A 17,949-nucleotide genomic window follows, 5' to 3' on the forward strand; every position below is an offset into this window, starting at 1 on the left:
TAACGCGATTATTCTAATTATATACGATAATTATATAAGTTTTTTTTATATTTTTTATCAAACGCGATACCTATGTTAGGGAACCATATAAAATAAAAATATAATTTGTACAGTAAAATTTATTGTTTTCTTCTGGTGTTATATAGTAGTATTTTAATTTACATCGATGACATATATCTCGTACCGTCGATGTCAATTTTTGTGTTCACGTTCCATTTTTTCTTTTTTTTTTTTTTCTTACATAAGATCGTATGTCTTTTTAAGTTATGCACGCGAAAAAAATTCGTTCGTTACTTCTCGTGCAACGCAGGTATGAAGAGACTATTATTCGCTATAAGAAAACCTTACATACGTGTTATTTTATCTGTGATCATATCCGTATTATATCCGTGATCATATTAATAAAAATATAGAACTTCAATCTTTTGTGTTAGAGAGTTAGAGTATTACAACGGCTCTTATTATCACATCAAGATCTCGCGTATCAAAAACATTCTGTTATGTTCAGCATCAATAAACGTTGATTGAAATTATCTTGTACACATATGAAATAATAATTTTAAGACATTTTTTATAGCTTTGCAATTGTCTCAAAAAAAAAAAAAAAATTTTTTGATAAATTTTTTTTCCATTAATAAATTTTAAATTTTGTGTGGAAGTTCATCGTTCAAAAGTCTATATGTAATCACAAATGTAAGCACACACATACATAATTATGTATAAAATATGTCCATATATTTTTTTCTCTTGTATCATTTCTTCATGTATGTACTTATAGAAAAATAATAAGAATAATTGGAAAATAATTAGAATAATTTTTGTGTTTCTTTTTTTAGATTTTTACTTTTTCTACAAAGAAAAAAAATAAATGCAAAAATTATTCTTTTAATGTACATACGTAGAGATTATACAAGAGAAAAAAAAACTATAACATGTATGTTTTTTTTATATATAATCATATATGTATGTTTTTTATATATAATCATATATGTATATTTATATCTGATTATGTAGACTTTTTTCTCAAACAACTCTTTTTTCGGAACGCTTTATCTTGTCTTTAAGACTGCCGATCGCAATATTATGTCATTTTAATCGCTTAACAAATTCAGTAATTTATATATAGTCAAGCATCACAGGCATCGCGCTATCTACCTTGTTGAATTGATTGGATCATTACATTTTATAAATCTATATAGCAATTAAATAAAAGAAAAGGCAAATAACGAAGTGTCTCTGTGTAAAACACATTTATAATAATTTATAATAATATATCGATAGATGCAAATTATTATCACATTAAAAAAAATAAAACTGCGTTTCGTTCAAGTACAAAATAAACTTTTCGCGATTTTACTGTATATCTTACATCTTACTGCAACATATTACAGATTATACAATTTTGTGAATGTCTCACTTCCAATATTTTCGTAATATCATATACTTATGTATTCCATTCATTGGAAAGGAATTAAAACACTGTATTACAAAAAAAAAAAAACGTAATAATACGCAATTTATTGGCTCTAGAAGTCGGCGCACAGGATGTCCGAAGTATGTTGATTATAACTTACTAGTACTTATGTGAAATCGTTTAAATAAAAGCATAAACATATAATAAAAAGTTAAAAAAACACACATAGAATGCATAATTTAAAATCAGAATTTAAAATCAGAATTAATGTATAAATCATTAATATTATACTGATTTCTCGACGAATTATTAATAATTAAAATCGCATTCTTATAAATTTGATTGAATAAATTTTCGGTATAATTCTGCTGATGCATATTCTCTCTATAAAGAACTATCTATATTTGCTCTTATCAAAAATTAAGAGATCCTGAAAATTTGTTCAGTATTGAGAATTATTTGTATATATATATCAAACTTATTAATTTTAAACTTTGATCATTCTTATAGTTTAGTAATCACCGAAGCAGGTTTTTAATGAAGAAGCTTTTGCATTACTTTTAACATAGAAAATTACATTTTGTGTGCATATATATTTTTTCATTGTATTTCAATTTTCAATTTTGTCCCTATAAATCTGTAATTTTATTCTTACATTATCACGAAGCTGTTTTTTCATACTATATATTTTATTTTAGAAATAGATTTATATATGCTATCACAATTTTCATATTTAAAACTCACACGCAAATGTTTTTGGTCATACAAAATACAATATATTCATCTTTGCAAAAAATATCCATAATTTTTTCCATTATTAGATTTTTTTATAAATATATTGTTTCTATACATTCTCATAATATGAGCGCAAAAAATATTGAGAAATTATAATATTAATTACAAAGCATAATAAATCTATTAAAACTTCTGACTTATGTATCGCGATTGTTTTTAAACATATTAAAAATTTAAATAATTTATATATGTATATTAATTAATTTTTATGGATATTTCTATTTTTGTGTCATTAGCACTATTTATTGTATTAGTTCGTTCAATTTTACGTATATTACATATTTTGCATTAATATCATACTATATATTTTGTGTAGAAGATTTTAACATTACATTTTGATAAAACTTTAGAATATAATAAATAACTATCATCGTATGATATACTAAATATATTTAATATACTAAAAAAAATTAAATAATTAAAAATTTAACGTGTGAGTTTTTAATATAAACACTCTAATTTTATGTTTTTGAATATTTATCAAAGTTATATTATGCTGGTGTGTATATTATTCAGCAAATATATATTTTATTTATATAAACTCTGCAAGCCCAGCTTACCATCATCAAATGCACTTTTAGGTTTATTTTATCCGTGTATGAAATTGCTGCCTTATATCTGTAGGAGAGTATAAGAGTGTCAATAAATTATTGATAAGAAAGATTAGAAAAAATCTGTATTCCATATCTATTCGATTTCCATTTACTCCCGATCGGGCAATTTTAGAAAATGACAATTGATATACATTGTTTTAAATCGGCGCCACACACTTATTGCTCGATACATTTAATGCAGCAACATTTAGCTTTTTTTAAATACATAATGGGAGGAAAGATCGATTACTTTCCATTATTATTTTTGACTCGTATTGGCGACTGAGACAAACGATTTATGTGTAAGAGTAATAAACTAACCCGAAAATAGGCCTATATATGTTTAGCATGTGGTGACACTAAAATGTAGATATACATATATAATTTAGACAAATTAGTTTAACGAAATCGCCTTGCTGGTCATGGTAACTGTATCGGCGACGATCAGTACTTCGATTTTGCAAGCAAAATTATTGGTAAATATTTTTATTCTGTAATTTTCGTAACTTTAAGATCACACCTGATTTCATTATTAATGGCAAAGCGAAGGGAAATTTGTTTCAGCGCAATTGTCGCATATTTTTTGTTTACAGTTAACTGGGAAGTGTCGCGCGTGTGACAATATAAAAAATTAGAATATTACAATAATTACAGATTATTCTCGTTGGCACGACTGATCTTTCGTTTTTCTTGCGCTAGTTAGGCATTTAATTAAGAAAAACTTAATACTTTATACCACATATTCATATTGATCATACATAAACGAGCCAGCAAGCAACTCGTAATTCATCCTCGCTCTACTCACGTCGCTGTCCGCCTCACCAATGCGATAATCAAACACCCTGGTCTACAGTGATCACATATAGACTGCACCGTATAATGGCACATTTTCTATAATACAAGCAAAAAATTACTAATTATTAGTTATTTATAAATCATATATTAACTGCCAACACGAGTCTGTGAATTGGATGAATCACATATTCTGTCAAATGCGTACGTCTCTTTAATCTGCAAATATATTTGAACCAGCGAATTCAATAGCCTGGAGAGTTATGCGTATAATCCCTTGTTTGCATCTCTTTTCAATATGCACAATATGTGCGCGACAAAGTATGAGGTGCAATCCTGTATGTCTATGTGTATATATCATGTATGAATGTGAGCTGCGTGGACGGCGCTACGTACACCACTCCTCGGTCAGTCAACCACTGACAGACTAGCAGTCGACTATCGTCAGTATTATTCGGACACCCGTGGTTGCATTGGGAGTTTTCATCAGTTCAACGTGCCTAGCTCACGTCAATATGTACCGTTGTATAATCTACAACAGAAGATAGCTGATTAGAGTCAAATTGAACATGGTAAAATAATAGATATTCTGTTATCGCTAATATTCAAATCTCAACGTACCTGCATACAGATGTGCTAGAGTTTGTCTTGGAATAGGAAGAGATTGTTCGTAGCAGCGACAGCCACCACATTTTCAGATGGATGCCATGCAGTGTGAAGTATTTTCTTATTGAAGTCCAGACAGTCAACACTAATCTCATCCTTCTTGCGCTTACCACCAGTGCAGACCTATATCGCATGTAAATGTAAGTCTTCGAGTATATACAAGTCCTTATGAATAAAACAAGATCTTATAAATATATTAACCTTTCTCGGCTTCAGAAGCGTTTTTGGTTTGGCAATATCGCGCGCTGCCTCTAAGGTAAGATCGCGTTTAGTCGTACGATCGAATACTCTAAAGAAATTGTTGTACGAGCCCGTCATGATAGCCGAGTCATTACCACTCCAACAACATTCAAACTTGTCGAAGATGCAGTCATTTTCGTATAATGAACATAATTTTGATCTTAAGTATTCATGTACCTATTGCAATAAAATTATATCAATAAACATGCCCATAAGAATTATCGCTCTTCTTATGAATATCACAAACTTACGGGATAGCATTCAATCGGTTTTGTCTCCATTTGCAAATCCCACACTTTCACACTGAGGTAGTCTCTACTAATCATGTATCTTCCAGAATTACTGAGCTTTACATCACTTATGCTTGAAATAATTTCCGAGAAAAAGCTTCTATTGGTTGGATCTTCCGGCTCCTCAAAGAGCTTGCTATGCTGATCGCAAAGAGCAGCGGATCTCATATCGCAAAGTCTAATAGTTCCCTTGCTACTGCTGTATACCAATACATTACATTCTGCAGGATGAAATTCCGCTGCAGTTATAACTTCTGTTAATTCTTCCATATTAGTTGGTTTAATGTCTACTATATCTGTGTGCTATGGTTAAGAAAATTTTATCTTGTATTCCATTATAGAAAATATATTGAAGTACTAAACATACACGCATATATACACGTGTTCAAAAAAAAGGATACTAAAACTCTGGTCAGTTATCTCAAGGTGCCAAAGATTAATTCTAAGATCATCAGCACTGAGGTATGTCTCTTGATCACTGTTGACACTTATACTGTTTATGTGGTAGGTGTGCGCATTGGCAAATATTCTCCTTGGCGATGCCTCCACCATCAACTCCATTGGTTTTATGGTTGGCACCTATGTATATATAATACAATATATATATATATATATATATATATATATATATACATACACATACATTCATACATATACAATATATATAACTTAAAATTAAAAATTACTTTTATTTATCTGCATACATGCATAAATAATTATTAATCAACTCGATATAGTTACCCTCAAGGCAGTGATGCAGGCAGGATCACGGATCGCGCCATTTTCTTCCTTAGTATTATACCCCTCTACTCTTTTATCTCTCTCACTAACTTTCCATAACTTGATTGTTTTATCGTTTGTGGAGAGTAAAAAGTGGGCAGGGTTTTTTCTTTTTAGCCATCTAATTTTATTAATTTTTTCTTCTATCTCTAGTGATTTTAGGTAATCAAATTCAGGCTCATGGCTCTGGAAGGTGCTATACACATTGTATTCGCCTCTTCGTGGTATACTGTTTTTACTCTGTGTAAATAATTATTGTTTGTTCAGTTTATTATTTTAACAATCAGTATTTTATTTAATACATTCAATTATAATATTTTAAATATCATGTTAAAATATTTAACAGTCTAATTTTGTAATATTCATTTAAAATAATTCAAATATCAGGTTTAAGAGAAAGTTTATAACTAATATCTTGCAATATATCCATTTAACCACTTTATCAATGTCATCTTACAAGCTCAAACGATAGTGTGTACCTTTAATAGGCTTACTGAAGAGCTATTTCGACTCAATAGAAGATAGAAGAGATACCAGATTACTAAATGTTACATAAGCTTTGTAAGGATGGTAAATAATCATATCTAGCTTTGACTTACAAATATTGAGATTAATACGATAATACAAGATCTTGATATAAATATATGAATAATATTTTTCTTGTGATCAAATACATCATGGAATATTATAGATAATATCGAAATATATGTTAATTAATATATATTAATATATATTAAGTTGTTATTTGAGTTATTTAAACAATGAAAAATGATAAATAAAAAATATGTTTATATAAAAAAAAAACTAAAAAATTATATCTATTTAAATTTCATAATAAATTGTACTTACAATGGGGTCTCTCTGAAAAATGACAACACGTCCACCTTTATCCCCTGTTGCAAGAAGATCGCCATCGTGATTAAATTCGACGCACGAGATTATATCAGCTGTAATAAAAATATAATCCTTGTATAAACAATTTTTATACAGTGCATAACAAAATTTTGTGTAATAATATATAAGCATATATCAATTAATAATAAGGATATAAATATAATAAAATTAACAATAAAAATATGAGCAAATCAAGATAAATTTTGGATCTCAATAACATATGCAAAGCTCTGATTCGCAATTGGTTTGCTTTATTTTGGTATATGTGTAAACTGATAAGATAAAAGACAGTCTGTTTCTTGAGTTAAGCAAACACCGGTCATACTTGCCTTCTGTAACATCATCTTCTAAAGTCCCCTTGACTTGCGAGAAACACCACTGTATGTCACCATTGCCTGTAATAAAGCATCAAAAGATTTTAAAATATTCATCTCTTTCTGCTTACTCGTTTCAGATATTAATGTAGTTTCAGATATTAGTGAAGTACTAATGTAGCAGTGAATGTTTACAAAAAATATTTCTTACAATGGTTGATTAACATTTTATAAATATCTAAGTCAGTGTATTTCAGTCTTTTGTCGCCAGTAACTTGTAAAGCTCGCAACACGTTATGCCAGGCAAACAAAGAAAATGATGAAAACAAAGAAAATGCGAGAGGACAAGATATGAAAAGACTTATGCAATGCTTATACTATTCCAATTACTGTTACTTTACAATTAAATAATTATTAAAGTAACTTTTTGAACAAAGTAAAATATATTAACACAATACTTCTTTATATATGATTTTTTTAAATAAAATATACATTAAAGTAACATTTCTTTGTATTATTTTTTTCTAAACAGGCACATAAATTTGGCGCTTTTCTTTTTTTTCCAAAAAAGTAGTAAAAATAAGTTTTTATTTTGTAATCTGACTTATGTAGAAAAATTTTTAATTTCAATATTATTCTCAAAATAGTAAGCTATGTATATAGAATGTTTATATAGTCAACTCATACACAATCTATATGAAGAAAATAATTTGATTTATTAATACTCTAATTATATATCAAGAGATAAAGTTTCTTCATCTATAAGATACAAAGTAGTGTAACACTCTTGGCACAATACTCTGAATGTGAAGATTTTCAATTCTAATAATTAACACTATATTATAAATATTATATTCTAAATTATAAAAAAAAAAAAACACAAATCAAGAAAAAAAAAGAAAAGAACAGCCTCTCGCTAGTATCCCTCGTTATTTCATAAAAGCGAGTTAGATGAGATAAAGAGAAGAAAAATTCACGCGTATCAATTGAAGCGAAACAAGAGGGAGAGAGAGTTAGTGCATATTCTCAATGGAGGGGAATAAAGCAAAATCGTCGTGTCCCTAATTATAGGGACGTGTGTATCTAATTAATGCGGCACCGAGGGCAACAAAAATGACCAGAAATAAAAAAAAAGAAAAATAAAAAAATTGCGAAATTAAAGCGATGTTACATCAAAAGCTGCCAAAGTAAAAGTTACGAAAATAAAAATACAAGTAATATCGTCCCTCGTGTGCTCGCGTTCCTTCGACCACCTTGGATCGTAAGGCACACTACGATTGTGAGTTACACATTGCAGTCTAAGCGGCGAGGGAAGCGAGGGGGACGCGAGAACGAAGATGGCTGGCGGAGACGGAGTCGTCCTCTCCTCCCGCGAAGATTCCACGATACGGAATGTACGTGGAGGAGAGAGATGTGTGCAAAAAAAAAATTTAAAAAAAAAAAACAACCACAGACGGAAAGGTGGTGAAAGTGAGCCTACTTGAAGTTTCGGCGTAATCCATCGTGTGTTTCTAGGCCGCCACCGTCGCCGCCGCTGCTGTCGTCGCCGTCGCCGGCGACGAGCACGTAGAGGAGTATCTGGCGCCCCCTCGCCCCTGCCCCACCCCTCCCCCTTCCCGTCGCGCCACGCGCACACGGGGAGAAGATCCCGGGAGTGTGTGTGCCCCGAAGGACGCGCTTTATTATTCGAGAGAGTATATAGGCACCCGCGTCTCTCTCTCTCTCTCTCTCTCTCTCTCTCTCTCTCTCTCTAATCTGGGTCAAGGTTTGCCTCGAGCGAGGAGGCGACGCACGTCGTCGTCGTCGGAGGCGCGTGTGGGTGTATAATGTACGTGTCTATATCTCACGCTGCCGGTTTTTTTTTTTTCCTCTCTTTTCGAATCAGCAGGCTCTGATGAGAGCGGCTACTTACCGGCCATCTCTCGCACGCGCGCACACAACGAAGGGGGGGATTCTCGACAACACACACGACACCAGGAGATCGAGAGGAGATCGTTCGCACGCGCGGGTTCACGTTTACTCCCGATGCGGGAGCGTACGCTCGAAGAGGGCACGGAAAGGCATGTACGCGCGCACGCGGTACGCGGTTACGGCGTGTGGGTGATGGTGGTGGTTTCGTTTGACGCGCACGCACACACGCACACATACAGAGGTAGAGGAACACCTCTCTGTCACATTATTCTCCCTCCGGTCGACCGTATTTCGCATGTAAAACGCGCGCTCTCTCGGAGTAACACGTCTCTTCTCACTCTCGCAATGGTGGAAGTTCATAAGGCGCGTATAGCATCCGCACGCAACACGACGACGGCTACACACGGCGCGGCGTGACGTCACTGCGCAGCCCAGGTCGCTCGCTGTCTTCGTTCGGCGGTAACCACCATCTTACATGCGGCGTTTCGCGAATCAACGTACGGAGTTTGCGCGAAAACGCGGGCCGGAGATGGACGAGGATGGCCGAACGAGCGCGAATCGTCCGCGACGCGGCAAATTTGAATGTGTGCGTTTATTATCAGAGAAATGTTTTTTTTTTTCCAATAAATAGAATTGTTTATGATATGTCGCGTTGAATAGAAATCAGGGTGTCCATTTCCTGGAAAAACGGAATTCTCAAGGATTCCTTTTATAAAAATATGGAAAAAAATATGGAAAAGAGAATTTTCATGGAATTTTATTGAGACTTTATTTAATAAAAATTCTCTCTTTATGGGAATTGCGTGTGTTTAAAATATATTATAAATATATTTTTATCTCTGTTTATGTACTCAATGTCTTAACAAAATATTGAATATGCGATATATATTCTTTATTTTAATGATCAATGATAAAAAAAAATGAAAATTTATGAAATGTATATTGAAAATTTTATATTTGTATCCTTTTTTAACGAGATTATAAAGCAAAGAGAATTGACAGCTAAAGAAACATTCCAGTAGAATATGCAAAAAGTGTTTGAAAAAAATGCTTTCATACAAAATAGTAACCGATGCAAATAAGTCAGTACAACATGAAAGATGATGCGCAGTGCATATTTTTTTCTTTTGTCATGGAGTGCATTTTAAGAGCCTCCCTGCATAAAGCAAAATGCGTCGTCAAATAATGACCTGTCGCACATTTACTCGAGACAATGTATCTGCGGGTTTTTTTTTTCATATTTTCTCTTTCGTCACTACTTTAAAATCTGCGCGAGCTAGAAATCACATGTTCAGAAAGATTATTTTTTTTTAATTTTTCGCTCTCACGTTATCAATAATGCAATTTCAGATTTTATAAAAGTTCTCAGTAAAAAAAAAAAAGAAAAAAAAATATATCTCGTGTATTGCTGAAAGAGAGAGACAGAGAAAGAGAGAGAGAGAGAGAGAGAGAGAGAGAGAGAGAGAGCGAGAAAGAGAGAGAAGGAGGATGAGAGTTTGGAGGAAGAAAGAGGATATGTATGTGTATTTCAAGCTATTCTTTTCTAACTAATTGTAAATCAAACAAAAGCTTCTAATAATTGCAACACAGCACAATTACAAAGAGAATGTGAATTAGATTATTCATATGCATGTTAAAAATTAAGAATATCTTCGGAGGAAAGATAATCTTGCAAAACATATATTAATTCATTACATTTATAGTTATTATAGTTTATTATAGTCATTACATTTTCCATGACATAATTGATTAAGTATAAGTCTCCAAATATGACTCTCCCAATACAGGGTGTCTCTATTGAAATTTTAATAAAAAATTCTAAAAAAATTTTAATAAAAAATTCTAAAAAAAATTTCTTCAAAATTGCCTGATTTTTCAAAGTATTTTTCTTTAAAATTTCGGGTAAAGAAAGGATACTTTAAAGATCTTTTATTTTAAAAATCTTTTGATGTGTAATTTTCTAAAATTACTATCCACTTTTTTAAATTCACTTATAAAAAGACTCAGAAAAATCAGAAAAAAAACACAGCCATTTAAGTTTCAAGTACTAGATTTGCAAATGTATTAACATTTTTGCATAACATTTTTATTTTTTTAACAATTAAAAATTTCGATAAAAAATACCGGATATTCAATATTTTATTAAGACACTGAATATATAAGCAGAATTAGATATATATTTATATATTTTAAACAACTATTCATTTGACCGACTGATTGTCAAAGAGATAACATTGAAAAAAAATTTCTCGAGTTCCAATAAAATTCTATGAGAATTTCCTGATTATTTCAGATATAAAAAAAAAATCCCTTAGAATTATAGGTTTTTCACGTTTTTCCAGGGAATAGACACTCTAAACAATAGATCTACTAGAGTAACAACAACTGATATATTTCAAGATTATTGACAATTTCGCAGAAATATGTACAAGATGCAACATATACTCATACTTGCACCTGATATCAGTTAGTGCATACAGACAAGATAAATATGTTTTTAGTCGCTGACATAGTTGTTAATATACAAACAGAAATTAAAACACAATTCTCCAAAAGAGATTATCTCGATTACGAGAAGATACTTGATTGCAATTCCGAGATAGCGCTTGTTATCATGAAGAGCCTTCGCGAATAATGTTAAAGCCTTTACCTAAAAGCTCCGTTAACTTGTCGTGCAACTCTTCGAGGGAGGAAAACAACGGCGTATTCCTTCGCAAGTGAGTGAGTGTCTTAGAAATGCGAATCTCCGATCGATTCATTCTCGATGCGAAAAAAAGGGGAAGGCCGATTACCGTTTGCAGGTTCATCCACAAAAGCGTACTTTATCGATTAATCAATTATAACGACTCGCGGCGCCCGGCAACTGATTTTTCACGAGTAAAACACCGTACGAGACCTGTCTCTGAATGGTACCAAGTGTCATGAGCTCGTATGAGACGCGGGAGCTCTCTTTGCGGAGCATATTAGAGGCGCACCGTTAATAAGTTTGCACTAACGAGATTGCATCTCCACTAGGATTCGGCACGCATGCAACGATTAATATTTCACACATTCGGAATAGTGTAATCAAAACGGGATATCCTTGTCATTAGGATATAAATGCAATCTACGCATTGCGTTTATTATTGTTGATGATATTAAAATTTGCATTTATAAAGTCATTTTGAAACGTGAAGAATAATTATAAGAAGTTTTTATAGGAAAAATATAAGCGTCGACAAATTCTCAGTGAATTGACATAAAATATTTCACCATCATTATATGCCAGTGTTATTTGAAGATAATAAAATGCCATGTATTAATAATTCTTCTCCGGCATACCGAATATATTATATAGTATTATATGTATGTGAGCAATTAGATTTATTTTCAATTAAATTCTCTTAAATAATTGTAGAATTTTATTAGAGTTCTTATTTGTGTATGAATTTTTAAATGACATTGATTATCGAATTATTTGACAACAGTTTTATTGTATGTGTATGTGTATGTATGTATATAAACAATATATATATAAATTACTCAGGGAATTTGTTATTAAAAGAATATCTGGTGGTTTTTTGGGACATCCTATGTATGTATGTATGTATTTATGTATGTATGTACGTATATATGTATGTGTATGTGTAGTATATGTATATATATATATATATATATATATATATATATAGGATGTCGTAAAAAACAAATTTTTAATAATAAATTCTATATATTGTGTGTGTGTGTGAGTGTGTGCGAATTGTTTATAAATATATATATATATATATATATATATATATATATATATATATATATATGTGTGAATTGTTTATACACATACAATATAAAACTGTTGTCAAATAATTTGATAATCAGTGTCATTTAAAAATTCATATATAAATAAAACCTCTAATAAAAGTCTACGATTATTTAAGAGAATTTAATTAGAAATAAACTCAATTGCTCAATACATATTATCATCAGGAGAAAGAAGTTATATTTGGAGAGAGAGAGAGTTCTGTGTCCCCTTATACCGATTCAAATAACGTCAAAGCAAATGTTGCGACCGATCGTGAAAGTAAATCATTTGATATCAAGACGTTTGTAGAATAAATATCGTACGCATCGCCACTCTACAACGTATATGTCTAACTAATATCTAAGTCTATTCCGATCTTCCATCTTGGTACTCACGAAAATAATAGCGGTCAGCACAACCGTTCGCGTCCTTTTCGTCCTTCCGCCGTCTGTGTGTCATGCAAGGAGCCATATTTTGATTTATATCGACGACAACAGCTCTTCTCTTGACGCGCATACGAGCTGGCATATACATTCTCGTGTGAATAAACTCCGCTTCGGCAACGCGATAATGGTGACGATTTTATAAATCTTCCTTTACCTTCCAGACGAGCTTTCGCGATTTTCGCGACACACACACACACACACACACTCATACACACAACGCCGATCTCGAAAAAGTTTACTCTCTCTAATCGGCTGTCAAATACGAAAATTCTCCGGCGAAATGTACACTCGATAGTCGGGTATACTTTATTTATTTACATTTTTATGGAAAGTTGGGGGAGGGGAGAGAGAGAGAGAAATTTTCTTTGATATTAGATGTATTATAGATAATACTAGTCTATGTGTATGTATAATACAATGGATTGACAAATATAAATGCAATTAAAAGAAAAGTAATTTGTTGTACAAAAATAAAAAAAGATATAAAACAATCTTTTTTTTTTGTATAAGACCTTAGATTCGAGAAAATGGGCTGTGAAATAAAAATTAATAATTTACATAGTCGTGCTTTTTTTAAACTTAAATGACTTTAATAATCTTGAGTTGACTTTATCTAGATAATAATGACATACATGTTCATATATAAATAAAAAAAATACATTTTATTTTTAACAAAATGATGTAAAATAATTTAAGTGAGTTATAAAATATAACAAAAGTTTTAGAATAAGTTTTTACAAAAAAATTAAAATTGCTGTATTGCGATGTGAATTTTAAGAATGATATGCCTTTGAAAGATTATTAATTATTCAAATTTTTTAGAAATTTGTTTTACAATAAATATTCTCTTTCGCTACATGATTATCTCGTTATAGTCATTATGTAAAAAAATTTGTGACTTATAATTCCGAAATAAATAGTTTTTGAACCTTTATTAACTCTATATCCAGAAGATTAGGGGATTTTCAGTAAATTTTTTTACTAAATTTGGGTAGATTAAATTCATTATAGAAAGGCAGTTTTTATAATTATATTTATTATAATTATATTAATTTAATTTATAACAGATTAAGCTAAGATTAGTTTTTAAATGTAAAAAAATGATCCTTGTTCTCTTCTATGACAAATATTTGATTCTCGTTTATTCGACGATATGATGCGCCTGAAGAAGGACTCGCCGTCTCAAAACAACGTATATATCTTTATATATAAATAGGCGCGAGGAAAGTCTAATCTCTACGCGTCATACGAAAACGTGTACGTATATGTGTTGCTTTAAAGTATCTACTAAAATTTTGTAAAAACGTTTATTCCCTAATTTTCCAGATATAGGATTAATAAATGTTGGCTCAAAAACCATTTATTTCGGAATTATGTCATAATTTTCTTTTTTTTTACATAAAATTATAGTATAAATAAATAAGTTACAAATTATAAAATTTTTTACTTGAAATAATATATAAATAATGTAGCTTTCGCATTTATTTCGATAATATTATCTTCGATTGCATCGACATATTTATTTCGATTATCGCTTATTGACTGTTATTTGACTGTCATTTTTTCAAAAGTGATAAAGTATTAATCTTGTGCGTATATATTATCGGAGAATTGGCTAATATTTACACAAATTCTGAAATAACAAATGTGCAGTTCATATAGCAAAATAAATGATAATGTTGTACGACATAACACGCTTGTATCAAGAAGCTCATCCGAACAGCAAAAAAATGTTTTTCTAAACTTCATCAATGTTTACACAACATTGATGAAAAAAATTAAGTCCAATTTATTTAACTATGATAGATCACAATTCACGTTTATGTTTTTAAATTAGAAGAAAGAATCTTCTAAAAAGTCGAATAGAATCCTAGAACGTATCCTGTCAAAAGATCGCTTTGCAAGCTATAATGCTAAATAATTTCAAGCCCTTATGTCCAGTAAATTTTCAAACAAGACTATAATATTTTCTTATCAATTACTCCTCAATCCATAGATAAAAGTTTTATAATTTTTATGTACTTTATTTATTGATGAGACTCACCGAGAATGGGGAAAAATTGATAATTTTTTAATATTGTTTCTATTAAAATCCCTCATCCTATTTTAGAATCGTATATTTTTGGTAAACTTTTGCAAAGACTTTTCTGCTATAATATAATCCAGCACATTTACATTTTGCAGGATCAACGTATTTTTACTTTCTCACAAATAAATTACCTAAAGTTTTGGAAAATATTTCTCTATTAAGTTGACTATAAATATATGATTTATGTCTATTTTTTCATGATTATTGCACATTATTGAAAATCGTTTTTATAAAAAGTGGATAGGATATGTGCGATCTACTTGCACAACCATTTTATTTACCAGATATCTAAATCCATTTTGTAAATATATATAAAAAATATAATGCATATCTATTATATAATTTAAAAGCTAGCAAGCCAATTGGATGTCTGCCAATCAATTAATACTTTTTTAAAATAAAATAAAAATAAAAATAAAATAAAGAGATTAAAAACTATTGTCAAAGTATATATATGAGATAAATCTGGAATATCTCTATGAATGTACTCGATCTCCTATACTTGGCCTGCTAAATTATATATATTGAAATATATAAACAGGAGATCTATTAAATAACTTCATTAATAAATCAAAGAAATTTATTAATGATGAATAAATAGATTATATGCAGCAATATTACTGCGATGCCATTGGCTGTCTTGATGGCATACTCGATTCGATATCTTTGAATCTTTTATTTATTTTATTTTTTTAGCTTATTTATTTATTCTTTTATATTAATGATTTGTAATCTAACTAAATAATTTTTCGATCAATATTTGTTTTGAAAATTTATCCTCTCTTAAATTATACTAATATGTTTCTCATCTAACTCTGAATATATAGGCATATAATCATTTGATTTGTGAAAATCAATAACCCAGATGACGAGTTGATACATATATACGTAGTTACGGACCTGAGCGCGCGAATTCTACGTGATATCATTGGCTACAACTTTAATCGCTTATAATTCAAAGATTATCGTGACTTCGACATTTTCATATTAAGATTTTCGATTTTATTTTACTGCCAAAATATTAAAGTATTGAGTGACTGTGAAACACTCTGTAAATAATTAATTCGAGTACAAGTTTCAATTTAAATTCGAAAAGTTCACATTAAATGAATTTTCGAAGAAAAATTAAAATTTCGCGCGCATCTGACACAAATTTGAAGGCAAAGATAAGATGTGACAGACTCACCGGCACGTTTGTTGACAGCTGTATTGATCATGGAACCGAGTTTCGTGAGGCTGGACTGCCTCATGATATTGGAGGGGCTCTTCATCCGTTTGGACGGTGGTATCGGAATCGGGGCGGTCTTGGCTCGTGCCAGGATGGCACTGCCGTTCCGGCAATTGCCGTTTGGACTTGAGCCGGGGGACCGCTGAAGCGGTGCCCCCCATAGACCCACCACACCGGCGTGACGCGTGGTGACACCTCGCTAATCTTAGCTTCCTGCCACCTGTTATCCTCGTGGCTGCTTCAGCTTCCACTTTCGTCACCTTGTCGTCGCTGGAAAATGAAATCTCTTTTGTTCTGTTTTTTCTCCAAGTGCTATCATTCGAATGATACAATTTAGAAAAAAAATTTCAAAAAAAAAAAAAAAAATAATCCTTTGTAATTTTTTTTTATCCTCGCATGTGATTTTAACATCAAAAATATTCTACGCATATCAAAAGGAATTTGTAGTAAAGATAAAAATCAATCAATATTTTTTCATGTTATCAAATATTGGGTCTATTATACTGCATTAATTAACTATGACTGCTATATTAGAAATGGAATAGATATTTTTTATCAATTCTAATAAAATTGAATTCGTATCCAGTGACCTAAAAAATTCATATATACACATATACATACATATGTGTGTATAAAACAATTTTATAAAAATTTGTCATTTTTAAATTTTGATATCCGTCACTTACTTGATAAGAAAATAACAATTATATAAATCTATTTGCGTAACATGTTCTTAATGAATATTACGGTAATAAGGCGCACACACACACACAATCGTTTCAAATAAAGAGAATAAGCCTTATCAATTAATCAGATACAGATATACGGGGTAAGTAAGGCATAATAGACCTTGGTTGAAGAATCACACAAGTGTAGTGCACACTTGCGAATGCTTGTTCAATCCCAACATTCAACATTAGTAGATCTAACATTGTTTCGTTCATTAATTCTGTAAAGATATACGTTTCGTATCGGTTTTACACGTCTATCGCTATATTAAAAATCTGATTCTCGATAATATAATTTGATAATATTGAAAAATTAGCAAGACGCTTATTTCTTCCCTTTATGATCAAGACACATACTTTATTTCTTCTCTTTAATCGCATTATGTGAACATATATCGTAGTCGGCTTCATGAAGCACTTTGCACTGCAGTTATGATTCCTAATATAATGACAGGTCTTGATACCTATAATCTGTCATTGCATATGGCAGTAGGTGTAAGATATGATTTGTATAATATCGGATTATATTGAAAGATTTGTATGACAACATGCTATGGACTACTTGTTATATATCTATTTCAGTCCATACGGTAAGTATGTATGACATTTGTGATCGACTGGAACTCATTGCACTGAATAACGTGCATTTGACAAATTGCTCTAAGAGTATAATTAACAATCAGACTAATCAATTAGTTAATTAGTATAACAGTGTTTGATAAATCTATAATAGAGAAAATACTTGAATAGATTATATTTTGAAAAGAAAGAGAGAGGGAGAAAAGTGATATTTAACGTAAGAATAAAGTGCTATTTGCTAGAGAAGAGAATAGGTCCAGACATATTTAACACTAATCTCTGCTACCGGTGAATCTCGTGGTTTAAGTGGCAAGGCCACTGTATGAGCTAATTTGCAAACGGATCATATTCGTGCTTCATCGTCGTTCTCCATTTTAACAAAAGATAAAAGGAGATATTACAGTGCTTATTC

The 17,949-nt window shown here is 31.0% G+C and overlaps 1 protein-coding gene across 5 annotated transcripts; it reads right to left on the reverse strand.

Moving 5' to 3' along the window:
• Positions 1-101: 101 nt before the first annotated feature.
• On the reverse strand, positions 102-16,327 carry LOC126850608 (protein phosphatase PP2A 55 kDa regulatory subunit). 5 transcript variants are annotated; one of them, XM_050593755.1, is made up of 10 exons: positions 16,189-16,273; positions 12,863-12,988; positions 6,794-6,859; positions 6,420-6,517; positions 5,532-5,810; positions 5,192-5,369; positions 4,752-5,086; positions 4,462-4,677; positions 4,216-4,383; positions 102-4,126 (listed from the first exon to the last, which is right to left on the reverse strand). In XM_050593755.1, exons 1-9 carry the CDS (start codon positions 16,271-16,273, stop codon positions 4,231-4,233), a joined length of 1,536 nt encoding a protein of 511 aa, XP_050449712.1. In that variant the 3' UTR covers positions 102-4,126; positions 4,216-4,230. The 5 variants fall into 5 exon arrangements, with proteins under 5 accessions (XP_050449712.1, XP_050449709.1, XP_050449707.1 ...); XM_050593752.1 differs by lacking the exon at positions 12,863-12,988 and having other exon boundaries at positions 16,189-16,327; XM_050593750.1 differs by lacking the exon at positions 16,189-16,273 and having other exon boundaries at positions 12,863-13,182.
• Between the last annotated feature and the right edge of the window lie 1,622 nt (positions 16,328-17,949).

Source organism: Cataglyphis hispanica, chromosome 6 (assembly GCF_021464435.1).
Source record: "Cataglyphis hispanica isolate Lineage 1 chromosome 6, ULB_Chis1_1.0, whole genome shotgun sequence".
Lineage (NCBI taxonomy): Eukaryota > Metazoa > Arthropoda > Insecta > Hymenoptera > Formicidae > Cataglyphis > Cataglyphis hispanica.

Excerpts from the sequence above, each read along its gene's own strand:
- LOC126850608 (XM_050593755.1), bottom strand. The coding sequence starts at position 16,273 with ATGAAGAGCCCCTCCAATATCATGAGGCAGTCCAGCCTCACGAAACTC. Across the intron at positions 12,989-16,188 it reads AGCTGTCAACAAACGTGCCG|CTCGTATGCGCGTCAAGAGA; the intron begins GTGAGTCTGTCA and ends TGTATATGCCAG. Across the intron at positions 5,370-5,531 it reads CCTGCATCACTGCCTTGAGG|GTGCCAACCATAAAACCAAT; the intron begins GTAACTATATCG and ends ATATATACATAG.